The sequence below is a fragment of the Schistocerca americana genome, chromosome X (genome assembly GCF_021461395.2).
Source record: "Schistocerca americana isolate TAMUIC-IGC-003095 chromosome X, iqSchAmer2.1, whole genome shotgun sequence".
In the NCBI taxonomy this organism is placed as follows: Eukaryota; Metazoa; Arthropoda; class Insecta; order Orthoptera; family Acrididae; genus Schistocerca; species Schistocerca americana.
The window spans coordinates 947,384,322-947,410,091 of NC_060130.1; the positions used below are offsets into that span (position 1 = coordinate 947,384,322).

Consider the following 25,770-nt stretch of genomic DNA (forward strand, 5'->3'; position numbering starts at 1 on the left):
TCACCTGATAAGAAAAACGTATGTTTTTGGGGGTGTCCAGATACTTTTGATCACATAGTGTATGATATTGCAATGTCTGTGTTGTTCAGTAGTACGATGCAATGTTGTTCGAACATGCATGTATGTTGAAAGGAACAGGCACTGCGGCGACTACAGCCGTTATGAAATACATGAAATGTAATCGCAGCTGCAAATACGGACAGCCATTAGCTGTATAAAGGGATGACGACAATGAAAATTGTGCCAGAAGGGTACACGAACACGGATTTCTCGCTTATCGAGAGCCACAACCCGGCAAAATGTTCAAATGTGTGTGAAATCTTATGGGACTTAACAGCTAAGGTCATCAGTCCCTAAGCTTACACACTACTTAACCTAAATTATCCTAAGGACAAACACACACACCCATGCCCGAGGGAAGACTCGAACCTCCGCCGGGACCAGCCGCACAGTCCATGACTGCAGCGCCTTAGACCCACAACCCCGGCAGCCGGAACAGGTTCACGGAGTGGAAGCGCCAGCTCAGGTTGAAAGCAGTAGCAATTACATTCACGAACGGATGGACGTCACTTCAGGCCCGTCTTCTACGCCGGTCGCCTCTGAAAATATTCCGAGTGAGACGAAGGAGTAGGTGGAGATGAGGTTGTCTGCATCGCCCTTACCCGAACAGATTCTGGTAAAAACAAAGAAAGGTCGTCGAAGGAGAAGCAAAGCGCACAGTGGCAAAGAGGAAAAGCCGAATAATTTAACGAAAGGACCCAGGAGTGGCAGCGAGACTTATGGTGTGTCTCTCGGCTTCGCCTTTGTTGGCTTGTCGCTGTATCCGGCTCAGCCACCGGAGGGCCTCCCGATAACCAGCCAGAGGGCGCAGAAGATAGCAATAGAGGTCGCACCAGACATGCTCCTCTTGCTGCATCCGCCGTAACACCCATGGAGGTAAGAATAGAGGGAGACGCCGTGACGTCACAGTTGTGAAGCTATGTGAAGCCGAGGGTAGCCATCTCAATCCGACCAAAACATTGCTGCTGTAAGCTTGTGTGCATAGGCTTGTCGCTCGCTTTTGGAAGGATTTTGCGCTATTATTGTGACTTGTGTGATGTTCGGATGTACGAATCGTTCCGATTGTGGTGCGAAATCGAAGGGAATAACATTTCATGTGTAAGGTGTCTCGTTAAGTGTGATTTTGCAACTTCATTGTGAACGAACGTGTGCTACATCGGTACTTGTACTATAGCGTGTTTTTCTCCTGTACGATTTTAGACTTCCTAAAAATGAAAGTCGGAAAGCTGTGTGGGAGAATGCCGTGAGGAGGAAGAATTGGCGTGCGTCTAAATGGAGCACTATATGTTCTCAGCATTTCCGAGAAGAGGACATAGACCGAACTTCCCTTTCAACAGTAAGGCTCCGAGAAAATGCTGTACCATCAGTTTTCCCTACACACCCAAAACATTTGCAAAAAGTATGTTAATTCAAAGAATTAAATTCTTAGTTTTCAAGTTCACGTTTCAGTATAATACTTACGTATCGTCGATAATCGAAGTGTTGAGTAACTCACTTTGTCCTCATCATGTACCAAATTAAAAGCTAACACTACATTAACTGGCGTAAAGTATAGGCCTAAACAGGACACTGTGTAGATTTGCCATTCTATGTACCGTATTTCAGTAAATATTGGTGGTAATGAACAGTGTTTCCCAGTAGTGTAACGTAACTGAAATGTCCCAGTACGTATTACAAACAAGATGTATTTATGGGGCTTTGGAGGGAGTGTATAGCTAACTTAGTTTTCAGTCTCTATTATTTAGTTTGTGATACACGTTTATTACTGAATTAACAAAATTGTATCGTTTACATTGAAGGCTAGCTATTCGTAATATTACATTAAAAACTATTTTTAATCAGAAGAAACGCGGAATTTCGCCTTTACGAGATTTTATTTTAAACAAAAACTTTGAAACAACCAATCTGATGACGTTACATGCGTATATGGTGCAATTAGCGACTGTAATACACGCAGCGCTATAGCACACTGGCAATGTTTTGGTCAGAGTGTCATGGCAGCGAGCCACGCTCCCATGGCTTCAAAACGTAGTACGGCTGGGATACGTAGCGCCATCTCCCCTTATTCTTACCTCCATGGTAACACCGATAGCCAACGGGAAAATTGTAACCTTCCGCAGCTCCAGTATTTCTGCCCGCCATGAGCCGGCTAGAGCCAGGGAAGTTAGACCTTCTGTTTAGGCACTCTCTGCCTGCCGCCTCCATGAGCGATAGTGTTGCAGCGCCTCGTGGGCTTCACACGCGAAGATGAGGCTAGTACATTATTAACTGTCGCTCACAGACATCGCGCACGCAGCCGAATACTGGAAGTTTAATCGGTGAGATTCGGCCAGCAATGCTTTTCTTGGAATAGTTCAGCGGACGCGCTATTTGTTAACTTTGCGGAGTTAGTCGTATCGCTAACTGATTGCCGCTCTTAGCTGTTTTAGTTGCAGGATACATTTTGAATCTGTGAACGGTGTTTGTTCTTTCGCGTTCACTTTTCATTAGCGCTTTCTGATATGCTCTTCGCCTGACCGTCGGTAATTTTCATTACACGAATCTGAAATTGTTACGAACATCGGAATGGGACAGAATTTGTCTCTTTAACTTCGCATTCATTGTTACCTTGTTGAAGTTTGCTCCCGCTTGAATGCACGTTAAGGGAAGTAAATAACGTTTTTTTGTAAGTGTGCATTTTTATTCAACAGCTAGATGTCTCCCTTAACTAAAAAATTGTGTCGTGTGGTGTTTGACCTGTGTATTTCAGCATGACTACTAACTTTTAAAAATGAGCCTACCCCTGTTAAATTAAGATTTCATAAGGCGTTATCCGTTGCACTATTTGTTTCATTGCCTTTTAAAAGTAAATTCGCTTGATTGCATTGGAAGCTTCGCTCCGTTTCCCTATCACGAGGGCTTTAATTTTGCATCTCAGGGGTATGCACAGTGCAACCACCCCACCTCACACTGGTCCAGCACTAATTTTCAGTGTCATCATCCCATTATACAGTTGGTGGTAGCCCATATTCGCAACTGTGAACACATTTCACACAACACACTTCCTTACTTGTTCAGACCAATCTCCTAACTATTGGGCTAGCTACTCCTACCAAAATGAGATTTTCACTCTGCAGCGGACTGTGCGCTGATATGAAACTTCCTGGCAGATTAAAACTGTGTGCCCGACCGAGACTCGAACTCGGGACCATTGCCTTTCGCGTGCAAGTGCTTTACCATCTGAGCTGCCGAAGCACGACTCACGCCCGCTCCTCACAGCTGTACTTCTGCCAGTATCTCGTCTCCTACCTTCCAAACTTTACAGAAGCTCTCCTGCGAACCTTGCAGAGCTAGCACTCCTGGAAGAAAGGATACTGCGGAGACATGGCTTAGCCACAGCCTGGGGGATGTTTCCAGAATGAGATTTTCACTCTGCAGCGGAGTGTGCGCTGATATGAAACTTCCTGACAGATTAAGACTGTGTACCCGACCGAGACTCGAACTCCTACCAAGTCTGATACAGTAGTCGTTCAGTACAGATGATAAAACACACAGGAGGAGAAAGAATACTGGACACCAATTTAACAGTACAGTTAGTATTGATGGCTAATAGTTGGCAAGTACTGTCAGATATCTAAAACCTCTACATAGTTGACTTATGTTCAGATTGTTCACAGTAGAGTGACACTGCAGCTCGTCAATCTGTAACTTCTCTTCTGTTCTAGTGCCTATGGTTAGCGTCGCTGTTGTTACAAATCTGCTGTGTCCATGCTAATTAGTATTTTCACATTGTAACTGCAATCAACTCCAAATTCGAAGGCAGGATCGTCTGTGAATCCCAACACTTATAAGTGAAAGCACGTGTATTACTGTCAACAGCATACAGCCAGAACAGAAATAACCTCCTGAACGGAGGGTACAGCTACGCACATAAAAAAAAGTTTTGCATCTCCCCGGTTCCCAGAACTCCTAGACGTTCACTGTGGATATTGTATCACAGACACAGTGCCTCGAACTGTTCAGAGATGTCACTAAACCCACCCAAAGATGTAAACAACCATGCATGAGCAGCGCCTATTAGACGGAGGGGGTCCGACAGCCGATCAGCTCCAGTCATTGCACCAAGAAGGAGGTCACGGCTCGTGTTGTCTGTATTTCAACCATACCCAGACGGCAATACCGCGGTTCGATTGCGTCCGCATTGTTGCTTTGTGGCAGGATGGGCTCTCAACGAGGGAAGTGTCCAGGCATCTCGGAGTGAACCAAAGCGATGTTGTTCGGACATGGAGGAGATACTGAGAGACGGGAACTGTCGATAACATGCCTCGCTCACGTCGCCCAAGGGCTACTACTGCAGTGGATGACCGCAACCTACAGATTATGGCTCGGAGGAATCCTGACAGCATCGCCACCATGTTGAATAATGCTTTTCGTGCGGCCATAGGACGTCGTGTTACTACTCAAACTGTGCGCAATAGGGTGCATCGTGCGCAATTTCACTCCTGACGTCCATGGCGAGGTCCATCTTTGCAACCACGACACCATGCAGCGCAGTACAGATGGGCCCAACAACATGTCGAATGGACCGCTGAGGTTTGGCATCACGTTCTCTTCACCGATGAATGTCGCATATGCCTTCAACCAGACAATCGTCGGAGACATGTTTGGAGGCAACCCGGTGGGCTGAACGCCTTATACACACTGTCCAGCGAGTGCAACAAGGTGAAGGTTCCTTGCTGTTTGGGGGTAGTATTATGTGGGGCCGACGTACGCCGCTTGCTGTCATGGAAGACGCTGTAACGTCTGTACGATACGTGAATGTCATCCTCCGACCGATAGTGCAACCATATTGGCGAGGCATTCGTTTTCATGGACGACAATTCATGACCCCAACGTGCACATCTTGTGAATGAATTCCTTCAGGAAAATGACATCGTTCGATTAGAGTGGCCAGCATGTTCTCCAGACATGAACCCTATCGAACATCCCTGGGGTAGATTGAAAAGGGCTCTTTATGGACGACGTGTCCCACCAACCACTCTGAGGGATCTACGCCTAATCGCCGTTCTGGCGTGGGAGAATCTGGACCAACAGTGCCTTGATGAACTTGTGGATAGTATGCCACGACGAATACAGGCATGCATTAATGCAAGAGGACGTGCTGCTGGGCATTATAGGTATCGATGTGTACAGCAATCTGGACCACCACATCTGAAGGTCTCGCTGTATGGTGGTACTACATGCAATTTGTGGTTTTCATTAGCAATAAAAAGGGCGGAAATGATGTTTATGTTGACCTCTTCCAATTTTCTGTATAGGTTCCGGAACTCTCGGAACCATGGTGATGCAAATCCTCTTTTGAACTGTGTATTTATACGAACTTCGAATATTCTAGTATGCTCTTATTGACAAAAACATCTGATAATCCATCGTATAGAAGTATTAGAAACATAAGACGTATATTTAAAGAACCTTCCAGGAATGATCAATACTAAATAGTAACTAATTGCTTGTGTATCCGGGTTCGAACTGGCAACCCGCAGGATGTCAGTCCCTGCTTCTAACCACTAAACCTTCGTGCACGCGACGCCGATCGCTACGGTAGTAATTGAAGCTTAAAGATTTGGATGGTGACTATTATTTTGACAAAAATAGCATAGTGAGAATACTGTATGACGTATTATAATTGAACCATGTCCCAGATTAATATACAATATGAAATCGTATTTCAATTAATTTATCATTAAAATTCCTTCCCTACACGAAAGAGCGACCGTAACCGTTCGCAGCATGAGCACTAATGGTACTCCTCGATTTGCACTAGCTGTCATTGTTAGTATAAATTTACATGCAGCTTGTATTATTAGCAGAGGTTACTGGTTTCGTCGCTGTCGACTGTTCTGGAATATTTTGCCTACACAACATTAACAGGCGTTCAGCAATACTGAAGTAAAAGAAACAAACAAAACACAAATAAATATTATCGTGAGCATGATATGCTCACAAGTTTCAGGCGTATAGCATCACCTGGTGGGTGCTCCCTACTCTAGTCAACCTTTATCGACAATTATTGACAGGAACTTTGCTGCTGTATGGAAGTAATAAAAGATATTCATTGTTAATCATGCCTTCAACTAAAGCTGACATCTCTTAATTACCAGATTAGTGCCCAGAAGCTTTGTTCTGAATGGACACTATACTGCTTGACAGAGGATCAAGTAATACATTGCCCAAAACATTAAAAACCAGAGCTTGTCGCTATGTGGATCACCTTCTTACGGGAGAGTAAACTTGGCTTAATTGCTGTTATGTTCAGACAAAGACATTACGGAAGTGGTGAGTATTTGAAGACGTTCGAGGCTACACCACTAGTAGTCACAAAATACTAGCCTGCAAAGAGAAGAGAATGGTGGCTGTTTTCTTCATCCTGAGGACAATGTTGAAACCTGCGAAGCATAACTGTCAAAAACAGCTATTGAGAATTGTTACTCATTACAGTTAAATATACGAAATTCTCATGTATATGACATAATTCAGTCTCTGTCGGTAGTAATATGATAATGGTCCAACTGGTACACTACAGATCATAGTAAATAAAAAAATTCGAATTATAGGATAACCAGAGCTACAGCCTTGAAAAAATCATTCATCCATGAACTAGCTTTCAAGCTCCTGCTGGCTTATCATCAGATGGTGGCGTTTACAGAACATTATTTCTTGAACTAAGTGAAAATCGTCACCAATGTTTTGTAGGTGTCACAGAATCTAGGTTGTGTGATCAAGAACGAGAAGGTAACATGACAAATTCCGTTACGAAACTCTCATTTGGTTAACTTTTTTTACGCTCACAGCAGATTTTACTTCACAAAGTACGTGAACGAGGCGCTTCCCGACATCTTGAAGAACATACGGGTTTTACGTAGCTCCAGAGGTCCTTCCCAATGCGAGCTTGTGCTGCGTCACTGATGACCCGTCGTCGAGAGGATTGCAGACCCAAATCTTTCTTCCTGCTATACTCCACTTTAGATCCTGTCTCTTACATATTATTCGTCCTCAGAGCGTGGAGAGAAGTATATTTCTGCTCATGTTTTTCGGTAAAATTGTGATAGCTCTCCCGTACGAAATCTTTACCATCTTGAATTTTGTTAACATTGATCTAGGCTAAGATAGTGTGAAATGTCTCTAATGTTATATTATTTAATATTATCTTGAATACATAGGGAAACATAAAGACGGAAAAAGACCAAAGGTAGCTTACAATGATACGATGGTGATGGATGCAGAAGTAAGAAAAACTGTGATAAAACAAACGTAAACTTTCTAGAGCCGAGCATTCCTTCATCACAAAATGGGAATACAAACCTAACGGGAAAACAGATATTAGCAAAAAGAATAAATTTATTCTCAGTTTCCAAGTCGTGTCAATTCGGTTACATTTTACCTTAAATGTCGCGACTTGGAAACGGAGAACAGTTTACCCAGTTATCTCGGCAGTGTTTACATGTCGGGTGAGAGAAATCATTTTCACATCACTTTCTGTTTTCTATCCATTTTACTTTAGTTCCACATTCCTTTTGTTTTTATCTCCCGCAAGTGACGACCAAGTTTCACTATGAGGGGAATACTAGCATTTCCGTGTGCAAGTTCTGTGTAAACTTTTACGTAGTTTTGTGTCTCTGTACTTTGAAATTTACACATTCACTCATTCACAGCACTGACAAACACATCGCGCAGGGAATGTACTAAAGATATATAGCTATCTTGCAAATATATTCAAAAAGCTCACACGATAGGTGTCCTCTCAAAAATGGCGTTTTCTATATTACTCATCAGCATTTCTACCTATTTTTCAGAAACGTTGTGCAAAAACTAAATGTATTATACTCCACTTTAGATCCTGTCTCTTACAAATTATGCGCCCTCAGAGCGTGGAGAGAAATATATCTCTGAACATCTTTTTCGGTAAAATTGTATATTTTAAGTAATGAAGCGATGGTGTCAAAGGAATACAGATGATTTATTCCACTGTGATATTTGTTGGGACACTTGCGCGTTCTGATTACATCTACATGTATACTCTGCAAATCACATTTAAGTGCCTGGCAGAGGGTTCATCGAACCACCTTCACAATTCTCTATTATTCCAATCTCGTATAGCACGCGGAAAGAATGAACACCTATATATTTCCGTATGAGCTCTAATTTCCCTTATTTTATCGTGGTGATGGTTTCTCCCTATGTAGATCGGTGTCAACAAAATATTTTCGCATTCGGAGGAGAAAGTTGGTGATTGGAATTTAGTGAGAAGATTCCGTCGCAACGAAAAACGCCTTTGTTTTAATGATATTCATCCGAAGTCCTGTATCACTTCACTGACACTCTTTCCCACATTTCGCGATAATACGAAACGTGCTGCCCTTCATTGAACTTTTTCGATGGACTCCGTTAGTCCTATTTGGTAAGGATCCCACACCGCGCAGCAGTATTCTAAAAGAAGACGGACAAGCGTAGTGTAGGCAGTCTCCTCAGTAGAGGTTAGGTTAGTGTTTTTTAACGTCCCGTCGACAACGAGGTCATTAGAGACGGAGCGCAAGCTCGGGGGTTAGGGAAGGATGGGGAAGGAAATCGGCCGTGCCCTTTCAAAGGAACCATCCCGGCATTTGCCTGAAACGATTTAGGGAAATCACGGTAAACCTAAATCAGGATGGCTGGAGACGGGATTGAACCGTCGTCCTCCCGAATGCGAGTCCAGTGTACTAACCACTGCGCCACCTCGCTCGGTCCCTTAGTAGATCTGTTACATTTTCTAAGTGTCCTATCAATAAAACTCAGTCTTTGGTTAGCCTTCCCCACAACATTTTCGACGTGTTCCTTCCAATTTAAGTTGTTCGTAACTGTAATTCCGTATTTAAATCGTATTTATGTTGATATAGAAAGTTTTGCTTTAAGAGAAATTTGATTTACTTCTGGCCGAGTAGAGATGTTCCCAAACACAAAAAAACTATGTGAAATAATGTGATGCCAATGCGTCTCGAGCCACAGACACTGCAGCCTGTGCCGCGCGGGATTAGCCGAGCGGTCTAGGCGCTACAGTCATGGACTGCGCGGCTGGTCCCGGTGGAGGTTCGAGTCCTCCCTCGGGCATGGGTGTGTGTGTGTTTGTCCTTAGGATAATTTAGGTTAAGTAGTGTGTAAGCTTAGGGACTGATGACCTTAGCAGTTAAGCCCCATAAGATTTCACGCACATTTTGAACATTGCAGCCTGTAGGCCAAGGCCGATACGAGGTGCGGCTAGAAAAAAACCGGACTGATGCTGGAAAAAACATTTATTTACAATTATTTACAATTTAAAGTTATCTCCTTCAATGTACTCTCCTCCTCGGTCTCTACACCGCTCCATACGAATTTTCCACTGTTCATAGCAATGCTGCAGATCATTTTCGGTAAGTCCATACATTACTTCCGTCGCTTTTTCTTTTACTGCTTCAACAGTCTCAAATCTAGTTCCTTTCAAAGCTGACTTGACTTTAGGGAAAAGAAAAAAGTCACAGGGGGCCAAATCAGGTGAGTAGGGTGGATGATCTAAGACGGGAATGTTGTGTTTTGCCAAAAACGTCTTCACTGACAACGCACTGTGAGCTGGGGCATTGTCTTGGTGAAGGATCCATGACTTTTTTCACCACAAATCGTTCCGTTTTCTCCGTACTCGCTCACGTAGGGTAGCCAGGACGCTAACGTAGTAATGCTGATTCACTGTTTGTCCCTCTGGTACCCAATCAATGTGCACAATCCCTTTGATGTCAAAAAAAAGAATCATCATTGCCTTGAATTTCGATTTTGACATTCGTGCAGGAGTTTTCCAATGCATCGATTGGCGTTTAGTTTCGGGATCGTAAGTAAAAAACCACGATTCATCGCAAGTAATAACATTTTGTAAGAAGGTGGGATCACTTTCAATGTTTTCCAGGATGTCAGAACAAATCATTCTTCGGCGTTCCTTCTGTTCAATTGTGAGACACTTTGGAACCATTTTTGAACACACTTTGTTCATGTTGAAACTTTCATGAAGAATCTGCCTAACACTTTCCTTGTCAACTCATGTTAACTCAGACACTGCTCTGATTGTTAAACGGCGATCTTGTCGAACAAGTTTACCGATTTTTTCAATGTTTGCATCAGTTTTTGCTGACAATGGTCTGCCAGTGCGAGTGTCATCACTGGTGTCTTCGCGGCCATCTTTAAATCGTTTAAACCACTCAAACACTTGTGTTCGCGATAAACAATCATCGCCGTACACTTGTTGTAACATTACAAACGTTTCACATGCAGATTTTCCTAGTTTGAAACAAAATTTGATGTTAACACGCTGTTCTTTCTGTACACTCAACATTTTCCGACGCACAGACAAAACGTCAACTACTTAAAACAGACGCCACGGGCAGACTGAGTGCAGGAGGCAGATGAAACTCGAGCAGTAGGCGGAGCGAGAGTCACGCGACAGGTCACGCGACTTTCAGCCTTATTGCATTCGTTTTATTGTTTCACCAGTACTAGTCCGGTTTTTTTCTAGCCACACCTCGTATACCTATTGGTATGGTAGGACACCCGCCAATTACAGGCAGTTTTATGTAGTAAATAAGACATAGACGTTTGGATTTTCAGGTACCAAATCAACACGGCCAAAGAAATTCTCGACACCATTCTCAATGTGCAGCCAAAGGAAGGTGGGAGCCAAGGCGGCGAGACGAGGGAGAACATTGTGTACCGTCTTGCAGAAGACATGCTCGAGAAGCTACCCAAGCAGTACAACAGCTTCGAGGTCAGTAGCTATCCAAGTATTGACATATGGAAACATCTTTTGTATTATGCAGACATACACTAACTGGGGCGGTAGTAGTCCCCCATCCCCCCCCCCTATTTTCTTCATTATCCAATGATGTGTGTTTCGTCATTCTTTTGTCCATTGTACTTTGTAGTGAATGGAGCATGTTTGTTTTGGGAGATACTTCTTATAAACAACAATAACAAACTAATATCCAGTTTATTATTAACAATAATTTTTCTCAACCCCTCCCTTCCTCCTTGTCTATACACCGTAGAGAGATGGAACATCAGCTATCCTACTTAAAAAACGGTGGTAAATATTACTGAGATAAGCCATTTGACATTCCGAAATTCTATAATAAAATGACGTTACGACATTTTCTGTCCCCCTCAACTGCTAATTACTATAATTTCTCCAGATGCCCACACCTGATTCCACTAAAAGGCGTTTAACAAGTAACGCATTTCATTATTCTAACAAAATGTACCGATAAATAAGAAGCACATCGTCATATAATAACAAAACCAATTTCGGTAGTGCAATGAATAGACACTTTCTACGTTCTCTCTGCATAATTAGTGTGTGACGAAATGATGACGATTCACAGAAACGTTACGTGTCACTGTACAACGAACGACAGGATTCTGCTCTGGCAAGCACCGCACCGTAACAAAGTCAGATGCCGCGCCGCTGCCGTCGGCCTACCACTGCGTAACATCCAAACAATAAATCACACTGTAAACACTCTCTCTGCCACAGTGTAGGACAGGAAATGGTTTAGGAAATGCGATTGCCATAGTGTCATCCGTGGCCGCAGGCTTCGGCCAGGGGAGTCCTGCACCACACACCATCCACCATAAGAGGCGCAGCTCGCGATACACCCGCCGCCGCTTCGAGGGCAACGACCTAATAAAGGCGGGAAACCTCTCCCCTTCCCCATGGGCTGGTAAGAATCAAGTTCCCCGCCCAATTTTATTACCAGAGATCCGTCAATATCGTTCCAAACTCCACAGAGACAAGCAGAAGCGGAGTTATTCTGCTTAGAAAAAGATGGCAGTTATCCAGTACTCACCCATATGTTGGTGGACAGCTGTCTGCAGGTTGATAAAAGAGTAATATACATTTGGCGACTGATTCTCCTTCGGCCTATAACAATGCGCTACGCCTTATACAAACGGTAAAGTACTTGAAAATCGAACCATCTCCCAAAAGGAATCACAGCATTTGCATCTCCAACATTAATCGTCCTGATCTGGAAATGCAATCTGCGTATTGTAGTAAGCACGTCTCTTTCTGACCAGCATAGCGATCAGTGATTTTTAATCACAGACCACAGAAGCTTCTTGTTGTTGAGCACCCCGTGATCGTATGTCAGATAAAGCACACCTCTTTTATTAATTCAGCCTCGTAAGGGCCTCAGACTAACACGCAAACACTCGTAAAGAAGATCAGTCTAATAGGTGTTCTGCAAGCCAGTCCTCTCGTGGATAACGAAGTACACTATGTGATCAAAAGTATCCGGACAGCTCGCTGAAAATGACTTACAAGCTCGTCGCGCCCTCCATCGGTAATGCTGGAATTCAGTATGGTGTTGGCCCACCCTTAGCCTTGATGACAGCATTCCACTCTCGCAAGCATACATTCAATCAGGTGTTGGCTAGATTTCTTGGGGAATGGCAGCCCATTCTTCATGGAGTGCTACATTGAGGAGAGGTAATGATGTCGGTCGGTGAGGCCTGGCACGAATTCGGCGTTCCAAAACATCCCAAAGGTGTTCTATAGGATTCAGGTCAGAACTCAGTGCAGGACAGTCCATTACAGGGATGTTATTGTCGTGTACCCACTCCGTCACAGGCCGTGCATTATGAGTAGGTGCTCGATCGTGTTGAAGGATGCAATCGCCATCCCCAAAATACTCTTCAACAGTGGGAAGCAACAAGGTATTGTGATATTGCCATGCAAAACAACAAGGGGTGCAAGCCCCCTCCAAGAAAAACACGACCACGCCATAACACCACCGCCTCCCTATTTTACTGTTGGCACTACACATGCTGGCAGATACCGTTCACCGGACATTCGCCATACCCACACCCTGTCATCGGATCGCGCCATTGTGTACCGTGATTCGTCACTCCACACAACGTTTTTACACTGTCCAGTCGTCCGATGTTTACGCTCCTTACACCAAGCGAGGCGTCATTTGGCATTTACCGACGTGATGTGTGACTTATGAGCAGCCGCCCGACCATTAAATCCAAGTTTTATAGCCTCCCGCTTAACTGTCATAGTACTTTCAGTGGATCCTGATGCAGTTTGGAATTCCTGTGTGATCGTCTGGATAGATGTCTGCCTATTGCACATTACGACCCTCTTCAAATGTCGGCGGACTCAGTCAACAGACGAGGTCGGCCTGTACGCTTTTGAGCTTTACGTGTCCCTTCACGTTTCCACTTCACTATCACATCGGAAGCAGTGGGTCTAGGTATGTTTAGGAGTGTGGAAATTTCGCGTACTGACGTATGACACAAGTGACACCCCATCACCTGACCACGTTCGAAATCCGTGAGGTCCGCACTTGATCTGAAGGAATTACTATCTTCTTCCCCATCACATACCTGCATTCTAGACTTTACACTGAATGCTCTACGAATTTGTTGCGGAAAAATCCATTCGCTTTAAAAATGCTCTTGAGGTATGTGAGCTCTTCTTGCAAATTATCTTTATCAGCTATAAAGTGCGCACTATGCGCTAAGATCTTGAGGACACCTATGGTCTGTGAAGGTTGATGGTAGCTACTGGCATGTAGATATAGATTTGTATGCATGGGTTTACGATATACGGCATGTCCTAATGTGCCATCAACTTTATGGCGAACGACAACATCCAAAAAGGGGAGGCAGACGTCTTTTTCTATTTGCATAGTAAATTTGATACTAGCATGGACAGAATTGAAATACTCAAGAAATCGATGTAATTCATCCATCCCATGCAGCCATACTACGAATGTGTTGTACTCGTACCTCCAGAAGACCTTGGTTTAAAACTTTGCTGAGTCCAGTGCCTTGTCCTTGAAGTCTTCTATGAATAAATTACACTGCTGGCCACCGTAAATGCAACACCAAGAAAGACAAGAGGTAGCACAACAAAATTTATTTTATAGATAAAATGTTGACCAAGTATCAAATGATTACGTTTACAGACGTCTGTGACATGTGGTTCCTGCCAGAATCAGTAGCCAGAGTAGCCGCCATTGTTGGAGATCACCGCTGCCACACGTCTCGGCATTGAGTCAAATAGACGTTGGATGTGTTCCTGGGGTACAGCAGCCCAAGCAGCTTCCACACGTTGCCAAAGATCATCTGGTGTGCAGCTGGGGATGTAATCTGGGTCACTCGTTGAGCAACCATGGACCACATGTTTTCCATCGGCGAAAGATCCGGGGAGCGAGCCGGCCAGGGAAGCACCTCAATCTGGTTATTGACGAAGAACCTTTGGACAATGCGTGCCACCTGTGGTCGCGCATTATCCTGTTGAAATATGGCTGTGGCCGAGCCCTGAAGGTAAGGAGGGACAACTGGCTCCAGCACCTCGGATATGTAGCGCCGGCTATTTAAAGTACCGGCAATGCGTACTAGAGGCGTGCGAGAGTAGTATCCAATACCGCCCCATACCATAATACCCGGTGCAAGACCAGTGTGGCGGTGCATAATGCAGCTGTCCAGCATCCACTCTCCACGGTGTCTCCACACTCGAATCCGACCATCGTGGTGCTGCAGACAGAAGCGTGCCTCGTCAGTAAAGACAACGTCATTCCATTCTGCCGTCCACATCCGTCTGTCATCACACCATTGGCGACGGAGACGTCTGTGGTTCTGCGTCAATGGTAGACGAGGCAATGGACGTCTTGCGGACAGACCACTCTGCTGTAAACGGCGTCGAATGGTACGCGCAGACACTGGATGATGCGTTACAGACGTAATGTGCTGTGCTATGGTTCGGGATGTCACTGAGAGATCCGTCACTGCCATGCGCACAATTTGCCTATCAGCACGTGCAGTGGTGCGCCGAGGTGAATGCGATCGACCACGTCGGTCCGTCGTACCCTCCTGCATCCAACGGTCACATATCTGCATTACAGTTGTTTAGTTTCGTCCAACACGACTAGCGATTTCTCTGTATGATAATCCACAAGCTCGGTAAGCCACTATCCTTCCTCTGTCGAACTCGGATACTTGATCAAACGATGTTCGCTGTTGTCTACGAGGCATAACTGATCGTCTTGTGAAACAACCACAAGGTAAACACAGGTGCCGAACGTACACTCGTCGAAATCGCCAAGCCTTAAATGGCGCTATGAGGTGGCGCCACAGGCGCGCGTGTTGTGCGTCTGCGCTGAAATTCTAATCAGTTGCATATCTCATCGCTGCAAAACCATGGTGTAAATTTCACTTGATTCAGATGCTTCCTTCAGGGTGTTGCATTTACGGTGGCCAGCAGTGTAGCTACCAGATGGGAGAGGAGGCTTCCCGTAGCAACTCCATCAATATGCTTATAAAATTCTCCATTAAACTGAAAACAAGATGACAAAAGCACATGTTCTTATAAGGCCGTGATGTTCTTATCAAAATGTTGGCCGACAAGAGATAAAGAGTCCTTTAAAGGTACCTTGGTATATGATGATACCACGTCAAAACTAACGAGCACATCCGTACTATTTAGCCTGACATTGCTAAGTCTCTTAATAAAATCCATAGGATTACGAATGTGCTCTTGTCATCTTATTTTCAGTTTAATGGAGCATTTTATGAGCAAATTGATGGCCTTGCTATGGGAAGCCTCCTCTCCCCTCTGATAGCTAATTTATTCATGGAAGACTTCGAGGACAAGGCACTGGATTCACGAAGTTTTGACTCAAAGGTCTTCAGGAAGTACATGGACGACACATTGTAGTATGGCCACACGGGATGGATGAATTACATCGACTTCTTGGGCATTTCAATTCTACTCATGCTAGTATCAAATTTACTATGGAAATAGAAAAAGACGGCTGCTCCCCTTTTTGTATGTTGTAGTTCGCCATAAAGGTAATGGCACATTAGGGCATGCTGTATATCGTAAACCTACACATACAAATCTATATCCACAAGCCAGTAGCTGCCATCACCCTTCACAGACCATACGTGTCTTTAAGTGCATAGGGCGCACTTTATATCCGATGAAGATTAATTTGCAAAAAGAGCTCACATACCCCAGGAGCATTTTTAAACTGAACTAAACTCCATCCGGACAGGCCTCGAAGGGCCCAACGGCACCGACCGGCCGGCGTGTCGTCCTCAGTCCACAGGCGTCACTGGATACGGATATGGAGGGGCATGTGGTCAGCACACTGTTCTCCTAGCGGTATGTCAGTTTATGAGACCGAGCATCTTCAAAGCACATGGATTTTTCTCCCCAACAAATTCGTAGAGCAGTCAATGTAAAACCTGGAATTCAGGTATGTGATGAGGAAGAAGATAGTAATTCCTTCAGATCAAGTGCGTTTTTGCCCTATGTGGGTGCTCTTTCCTTGTAGATAGGCCGTATTCTTGAGAAACACTGTGTTAAGGTGATCATCCGGCCTCCCACGGAGATTTCAGCTTTACTCAGCTCTGTAAAGGACGATTTATTGCTTCGTAAAGCGAGTGTGTATCAGACTCCTTTCGGAAATTGTGAGAAGTCATACAAAGGTCAAACAACACGCACTGTTCATGAGAGATGTGTGTAACATCGAAGATACACATGCTTATCACAGCCAGACAAGTCAGCTGTGACAAAACATTGTATTGATACAGGACATTCCGTAAACCACAGTGATGTGAAGATTTTAACATTCACCTCTTCCTTAAAAGGGATTCTGTCTTCAAGGAAGCTATACAGATTAGATTAGCTAATAATTTTTTAAATAGAGATAATGGTTTTAAATTGGCAAAGTATGAAATCGGGCTCTTGGGGTAATTAAACTGCAGAGAAGTCGTCATGGTGTTAGCACCGCCGAATATACATCGATAAGCGAATCGAATGTCTGTACACCTTCGCCACAGGCAGCGCATGTGTAAGCATATTTCTTTGCTGCCGACCATCGTCCATGACCCCCTTGCGTAGTACTGCTGTGGTTGTGCATATAAGGCCCCGCTGGGACCTTGTCATCAGTCAAATTCCTGTCCAGCCAGACATGGGGACTGCATCTTTCCACCATTCTTCACACCTACAAATCCTTGATCTGACCCATCATTTGTTATGCCAGTGTCACTTGGATTCCACCCCTCCCAGATTCTATAAAGCCCTCCAAATCCTTGAACGCCATGCACTCCACCTCACCCTCTGTATCCACCTCCCGTCCCCCACACGGATCCTCTGCAACCTCATCCCCTTCCCACATCTTCTCCTTTTCCTTGAACACATCTGCACCCTATACATTGTCCACTGACTCGATCCCCCCCAATCCCCTCTACCCCCAGCCTGCTGCCGCGCCTTTACCATTGTATCCCGCCTTCTCTCCACCTCTATACCCTCCACCTCCTTTCCCAATTCAACTTCCAGCACCTACCCCTCCCAAATAATGAGCTTCACCCTGGTCTCTACCCCTCCTACCAACTTTAACCCCACCTTCCCCCTCCTACTCCTCAGGGCTCCCTCTCCCCTCCTCATCCCTTCCCCTGAGCGCTTTTCCTTCCTCCTACACCCCTTCCCTTTCCTGTGCTTGGCTTCTGTGTCTCAGCACTCCCTCCTGATTTGCCTTCCTTCTCCATCTCCCACCTGCCCTTGGTGCATCCCCCAACCCCCCTTTTCCTTTTCCTCCCACTTCCTCCAGTCCCCCTCCCCCATTGCACCTTCCTCTCCCCTCTTTTTCCCTCCTCTCAGGCCTCCTCTCCCTCAGTAGGTCCCTCCCAGCAGTTTTTATTCTTCGTGTGTGCTCCATCGCTTACAGTGGGTTTTTAAGTGTCTCTTGTTCTGGTGCATTTTTAGACTATGGCAAACGTTTAACTTGTGTGTGTGACTCCAGTGTATTTTATGTGCCCCACGACTCGCCAACTGCGTTCTTTTAATTTTATGTCAACTTTTTTTAACTGTCTCACAATGAATGCTCCTGTGTCCATGTTTATTTTAGCCCCATTGTCTCCACTTATTATGTTTTCATATACCCCTTTTTTCGCGTTTTTTATGTATGGTTTCCTCTTTTTAAACTATGTCACTCAGCTGAAGAGTGGAGGATTGTGCCGCTGCCAGCCCTCCCCTGCCCATATGGGGCAGGGGAATGAAATTACAATAAAGAAAAAAAAAACTTGTCATCAGTCTTGCGACTCACTCTGAGGATGGCCGAGTAATACGCCGAAATATCAGTGGAAGAAGTTTTATGTGTGTAGCTGCATGCCCGGAAATTAATAGACTATTCGTTACTTCGCAAGAAGTTGAAAATGCACATGAAGTAGTAATACTTAAGTGTAATAACTGTACATACAAACGTGATAGGGTTGTAATGGTTTTGTACCAAATTGTCATTTACCTCCTCCCATCTATTAAATTTATTCCTGCCTGCAAACAAGATATCTCTTATACATCTCTATTCATTTTATTTTCTTTTTTCGTTCGCTTGTGAAGTGGTAAATGCACCACTTCTCATATGACTGGTGGCCATAATCCTTGCTTGCGATAGGTATATTAAGACAGGTCACGCTTGCAAAAGAATATGACTTGGCCATAGTGAACACCATATATAACAAAATTATACAGGGTGTTACAAAAAGGTACATCCAAACTTTCAGGAAACATTCCTCACACACAAATAAAGAAAAGATGTTATGTGGAAATGTGTCCAGAAACGCTTAATTTCCATGTTAGAGCTCATTTTAGTTTCGTCAGTATATACTGTACTTCCTCAATTCACCGCCAGTTGGCCCAATTAAAGGAAGGAAATGTTGACTTCGGTGCTTGTGTTGACATGCGACTCATTGTGTCAATCCTCATTTCAGTGCAAATGTTCTCTTTACGGATGAGGCTTCATTCCAACGTGATCAAATTGTAAATTTTCACAATCAACATGTGTGGGCTGACGAGAATCTGCGCGCAATTGTGCAATCACGTCATCAACACAGATTTTCTGTGAATGTTTGGGCAGGCATTGTTGGTGATGTCTTGATTGGGCCCCATGTTCTTCCACCTACGATCAATGGAGCACATTATCATGATTTCATACGGGATACTCTATCTGTGCTGCTAGAACATGTGCTTCTACAAGTACGACACAACATGTGGTTCATGCACGATCGAGCTCCTGCACATTTCAGTCGAAGGGTTCGTACGCTTCTCAACAACAGATTCTGTGACCGATGGATTGGTAGAGGCGGACCAAGTCCATGGCCTCCACGCTCTCCTGACCTCAACCCTCTTGACTTTCATTTATGGGGGCATTTGAAAGCTCTTGTCTACGCAACCCCGGTACCAAATGTACAGTAGAGACTCTTCGTGTTCGTATTGTGGACGGCTGTGATACAATACGCCATTCTCCAGGGCTGCATCAGCGCATCAGGGATTCCATGCGACGGAGGGGTGGATGCATGTATCCTCGCTAACGGAGGACATTTTGAACATTTCCTATAACAAAGTGTTTGAAGTCACGCTGATACGTTCTGTTGCTGTGTGTTTCCATTCCATGATTAATGTGATTTGAAGAGAAGTAATAAAATGAGCTCTAACATGGAAAGTAAGCGTTTCTGGACACATGTCCACATAACATATTTTCTTTCTTTGTGTGTGAGGAATGTTTCCTGAAAGTTTGGCCGTACCTTTTTGTAACACCCTGTATAAAACATAAAGAAGAGCAAAGATTGCATGTGCAGATGGTGATCACAAATTCCAGAGAAAGGGAATTACAATTGTGTTCATTAAATCACTTGATACTAATGCTTGCTGCAGAGTAATAAATTCGAATATTTTATTCTGTGCTCAGTATCAGTTGAGATATTACTGTCTCGACTTTCCAGCTTCACTGACCCAGGTTGCGCTCCTCTGCCACTAGAGGGCTCTGAATTGTATCATGTAACATGGCAGTGTGAAACATAACTCCATGGGTGTGAGAGAAACAGCACGCTGTAATCAAGTTACTGACCACGGAAAACGTGCCTCCAGTTGAATCCACACAAGAATGAAAGCTGTATACAGTGATGATTGTAGTGAGATCAGTAATGTGCGACATTGCGTTGCCCATGCTTGTAATGAAGGAGCAGTGGGAATAGTCTCAACGTGTGTGACAGAGCTCAGAGTGGACGATGGCGTATGGCAACCAAAAAGACTCATCCACATCGGACTGATGACCTCAGCAGAGTAAATCGTCGGGTGACACAGACAGAGCTCTCAGGTTACTGCAGCATGTCACAAGAGCTTGTACTGCCCATCATTGCAGAACTGCAGTACAGAAAACTGTGTGCATGTTGGGTGCTTTGAATGCTCACTCCTGAAATGAAACAGAGGAGACTGGACATCTGTCTACATTTTCTGTTGCGATTTGTGGGTGAGGATGAGTGGTTCCTTAACAACATTGTGACAGATGATGGAGGCTGGGTTCACCATTTTGACACCGAAAACAAGAGAGCATCAATGAAGTTCTGCCACAAAGGATCACCGACGCTAAAAAAGTTCAAGAGTATGCCATCAGGAGACAAAGTCATTCTCACAGCGTTCTGGGATAAGGCATCACCATAAACAGTGCAAGGTACTGTGTGTCTGTAAGAACACTGAAATCATGAGCTCGGAAAAGTCGTCCACACATGGAGGACCCAATCCGACGTCTTGGGTTCACTGTCATCTATCATCCTCCATACAATACCACCTTGACCCCATCCTATTTTGATCTGTTTACAAACCTTAAAGAAAACCTTCGAGGACTTCACTTTGACAGTGATGAATCTGTTCAAGCAGAGATAAGGTTCACGGTAAATGATGACAGCCAAAACAGTTGCAGAGTAAAGATTTATTAAAATTCTTGACCACGGTTTCTGTATATATAAATATACCTTCATCAGAAGTAAAATACCTAAAATTATATCTTGCAATGGAGATTAATAAAACAGTTGTGCCAAAGGCGTCGTCAGTAGTTAAAACATCATCTCCATTTATACAACATGATTATGGACAGATGGTCGATGCGAACACAGCTTAGCATCAGTACTTCGCCTATGAACTCATCCTGACACATGTCTCTAGAACGTCTTATCTTTCCACTTTTAAAGCACATACATGTCTTTTTTAAAGCTGTGTTTGCTGTACCCTACACCAATTCCCCCACTTCCACCTGTGTGGAGGAGTAAATTTATACTGCAGATTCGTTTTATTCCACGAATGTTAAGAATATTAGCCAACTTAAACCATTCCCTAATGGGGAGGTGAGAGAAGGGGACTTACTTTGTCGGTGACTTTTGCATACTAAAACAGTGGACCCCATTGTCTTGGAACCCACCTTGCCCTACTAGTGCTAACTGCATGTAACTCATATCATTTTATCTCTACTTATAACAAATCCTTCTCACTGGTAGAAGTTTGGCGCTTGGCCTCTGGGTAGTTGGTTCGAATCCTGATGATAGAAGAAATTTCAGTCATCAGTATTTGGCTGGCTAGGGACTTGGAGGTATCTATGTACAGTTTCTGATCACCAGGCCGTGTGCTGATGTGCTGAGTTAAATCCCAAACCTCTCCATAGTGATTTTCTCTGCCTCGTGATGGCTGGGTGTTGTGTGCTGTCCTTAGGTTAGTTAGGTTTAAGTAGTTCTAAGTTCTAGGGGACTGATGACCATCGATGTTAAGTCCCATAGTGCTCAGAGCCATTTGAACCATTTTCTCCATAGTGTCTTGTACGGAGAGGTCTTCAAGACACTTCTGATGGTGGACCATCCACCTGATGTCGATTTTACGATTCATAGGACTATTTGCCAACAGTAAGCTAAATCCTATAACTTGGTTTCACATTGATAATTATCTGTAACAACACAAACACGACGCTACACCTCACAAGCACTCAACTTAGTAATCCACGCGATACAGATAACCATCTTGTAAATTTTCTAGTTTCATCATCTCCATTTATTGATTCTTTCAATGACATTGCTATTGCACATCTGTAGCTATGAGATACGAAGTAAAAAGATGACTGCTGGATATAAGGTCCACCTGTTATGCAAACAAGTGTTTTTCCATATAAACTCAAACAAGTTTCACCACCTTTATGTCACTGTCAGCGGGTACTCTTTATTTAGTTCTTAATGTTCTACATTATAGTGTTATGTAGTACTCTCCCTAAATTATTGGATATAGGTATCTCTTCATAGTTAGCATTCAAGAATCCTTTCTTAACTGCATTCTCATGTGTTGGTGGGATGCATACAAAGACACACCACTCTTAATTTCACGGAAATTAACTCATAGATAACACTTTTCCACTGTCTGAAACACAGTGTTGATGTTGCTGCAGTGTTTCCAGTCCCTGTCCTTTAACAGTTAGTTACATCCGTGAAGATCTTGTTAGCTCAGCGTTGGACAGTACTCACATCTGTGAAAACTATGCTAGGTCAGTGTAAGCTAACTCCTGCAAGTGCAGCTGGGGTGTTTCATGACAGATTTCAATTTCACGAGACAAACAGCTATATGTTACTGAACAGTCTGTGCCAGATCCTCTTCTTCACTAAATGGAGATGTCTCAATTCTCCAGTATCGCTGTCTGATGACATCAATAAACTGTATTCAACAAGTGTCACAGACTGACTATTAAAACATCCGCAAACTTTTCAGGTTTGTGATTCCAGATGGCTCTTAAAATAAATTTTGAAACTTTGCGTCAAAATTATTTTGGGCATAGAAAATTCCAAATGTGTTTACAGATAAACATGCCATGATAAATGTCGACTTAAACAACGATAATTATTGTTTCAAATAGTCGGTTATAATCGTTTTGTAACCTGAGAAAGACCATGTGAGCCGTTTGTCTAATTATCTTCCTTATTCAGGCGCGTTAACCTTTACAAACATTTCATTTCCTAGAAGTCTGAAACACATGGAAATATTTGAGAAAAACAACAAAAATGTCTCTGTTCATGTGATTCAAGTGGTTGAGTGGTTAAAGAAGGGGGAAAATCTACCATTTTTCATATATGCAGACATTGAATGCTTGCTACGACTATATGTAAATGACACGCACGTTCACAGATCATATATTATTGTTTTCCACATGTACTGTAGGTACAGTGAGAATTGTTCAGACTTTCATCTGTACCAAGGTGCTGACTGTTTGGAATGGCTCAGAAAACAGATTTTATGATAGCTAAAAAAATGGCTCTGAGCACTATGGGACTTAACATCTGTGGCCATCAGTCCCCTAGAACTTAGAACTACTTAAACCTAAATTAACCTAAGGACATCACACACATCCATGCCCGAGGCAGGATTCGAACCTGCGACCGTAGCGGTCACGCGGTTCCAGACTGAAGCGCCTAGAACCGCACGGCCACACTGGCCGCCCTTATAATAGCTAAGTGCATGAAAATTACTTGATGTGAAAGTAGCATTTAGAGCAGCAGCCATTTGCCATATTTGCGAGGAACAGTTCAAGGAAACTGATGTGAAACACAGAGATCATAGTCAGTTTACAGGCAGATTTCTAGGACCTGGCCATGATAACTGTAATTTAAATTTTGAACCTAAATTTACAATTCCTATTGTGTCGCACAACCTGACGAATTACAATGCTCACTTTATTATTATGAACTTCTGTGAATAAGTGGAAGAAATTGGGCATAATAAAATGGCTGAAAATAAATCCAGCCATGTTTCTGTGATTTAGACAAATATGGAAAGATATAAAATATTTACTAAATTTATCTCATCGGAACGTCATTGCGATATAAAATTTCGATTTATAGAATCCTTGAACTCCCTGGCGTGTTCTCTGGAAAAATATGTATCATATTTAAAACCTGATGGATTGAAAATAACAAGAAAGAACAGACGCGAATAACCGGCAGAAACCCGATTAATCAAAATGACAACGCCTCGCCGGGAAAGCTTGAAGAATTACAAGAAAGTAATTCCCCAATAGTGAACAATTTAATTTGATTAATAAGAAAAGTGTGTTCACATATGAGTATGTAACTGCCAAATCTGTTTCTCGGATGAAGGTGTCTTTCTATATGAGTATGTAACTGAAAATCTGTTTTGTAGATGAACAGTTGCCATCAAGTGAAGCATTAAAAACTTGCTGTCTAGTAAAACAACTGTCGAACAATATGAATACGAAAGAGCGCGCAAGGTATCGTGTTCGAGTGCAAGACATTAGGAGATTACCACAAATTTTATTTGTGTTACTGTTAACCTATGCCTTTGAAAATTTCCACACAATTTGTCTCCAAATGTACAAACTGGATCCAGTTCGTTATGTAACTTCACCCAGTTTAGTGTGGGATGCCTTGTTGGAAACTACTAATTTAAAATTGTAATTTATAATGGACGTATAACAATTACAATACGTTTAGTGTGGCATCAGATGTGCTATTGTTTACTGGTCACATACACATAATGTTGTAAACAATCGGTCCATGGCTGATTATGACGAAAATAACATAAATCATACTGTATATCTCAATGTAAATAGTCTCTACAGCTGGGGAATGATTGAATTACTTCCCACTCTTTGATTTTCCCTGGCTGTCTATGGACAGTTTTGATGTAATGGGCATACCAGACGATTCACCTATAAGTTACATTTTAGAATTATACCCTGAATATCCAGGAACTTCACTCCAGTCTGCCATTATTCCCAGAGAAAATGGTACCAACACCATGCATCATCAAGCCAGGAGTTGTAAAGAAACTGGTTTACAAATTAAATGATAAAAATTATGTGATTCACTACAGAAATCTGAAACAGTGTCTGAATGATAATTTTATTATAAACAAAATTCGCCTGATATTATCATTCCATCAATCTCCTTGAGTGAATACATTCATCATCGTTGGGAAACGTATCAATGTAAAAAACAATTTGGAATTTTTTTTTCAAACTAATGGATAACAGTGATATTGGCAAAACTATTGTAGGGAAGCAGCCTACTCACGCTGTAGTAAATTCACATCAGTTTCCATTGTGTGCCAGCCAGTCTGCTGTAACTCTGTAACTAGCTCTGACGTCATAAATGTTGCGCAATACCTTAAAAATCAAGCAAATGAACTAAAACTTTTCTAGCATGTCAGAAATAATACTAAATTAATGTGTGTTAAATATCAGTTCCATAACTTTAGCCGTTTCCGAGATTTGGACGTTTTCTGAAAAAATCATTGGCGCAACAGAAAAGAGCTAGAGACTTCAAAATTTATATTTAGATTCATCTTTCATAATGATTTAATAAAAATAGTACTTTGGATTTCACAAATTAAGATTTTAGTGGAAATTCATGATTTTCTGGTTTTCGTCTCAAAACTGAAGGAAGCAAGATAGATTAAGTAGGCTAATAAATAAGGCTAGGATGTTTACATTTAAATAGGTTGGAGGTCCGCTATGACTATGAAGATGTGAAAAGTTTCTTTTGAATACCTATAAAATTATAGCGATAGCGGATCTCAAAAGGGCCAGTTCAGAGCTCATCTACTGCGTACAGTGTAATTTAATTAATTCTCTCGCCCAAAATATTTTATTTAGCCACGTCAAAATTTTATTATCAATACTTACCTGCGTGCTGAATGCACGTTTAAATTAAGAGCTTCTTCGGCCATCAGCAAAAGAAGCTATAAATTATTATGTAACTTGAAGTGGTGCGTTACTAGCCCAGCGGCTAGTCGAGAGAGCCGAAAAGATCAGGCGTTCCCTTCGCCGTCCGCACCGCGGGTTT

At 43.0% G+C, this 25,770-nt stretch overlaps 1 protein-coding gene across 1 annotated transcript in view; it reads left to right on the forward strand.

Moving 5' to 3' along the window:
• Window positions 1–25,770, forward strand: part of LOC124556419 (dynein axonemal heavy chain 5) — an 876,134-nt gene that overhangs the window by 813,426 nt on the left and 36,938 nt on the right. Inside the window, exon 72 of the mRNA XM_047130377.1 lies at window positions 10,702–10,858. Within this exon, the coding sequence (XP_046986333.1) occupies window positions 10,702–10,858 (157 nt within the window). The remainder of the gene's footprint in view (window positions 1–10,701; window positions 10,859–25,770) is intronic.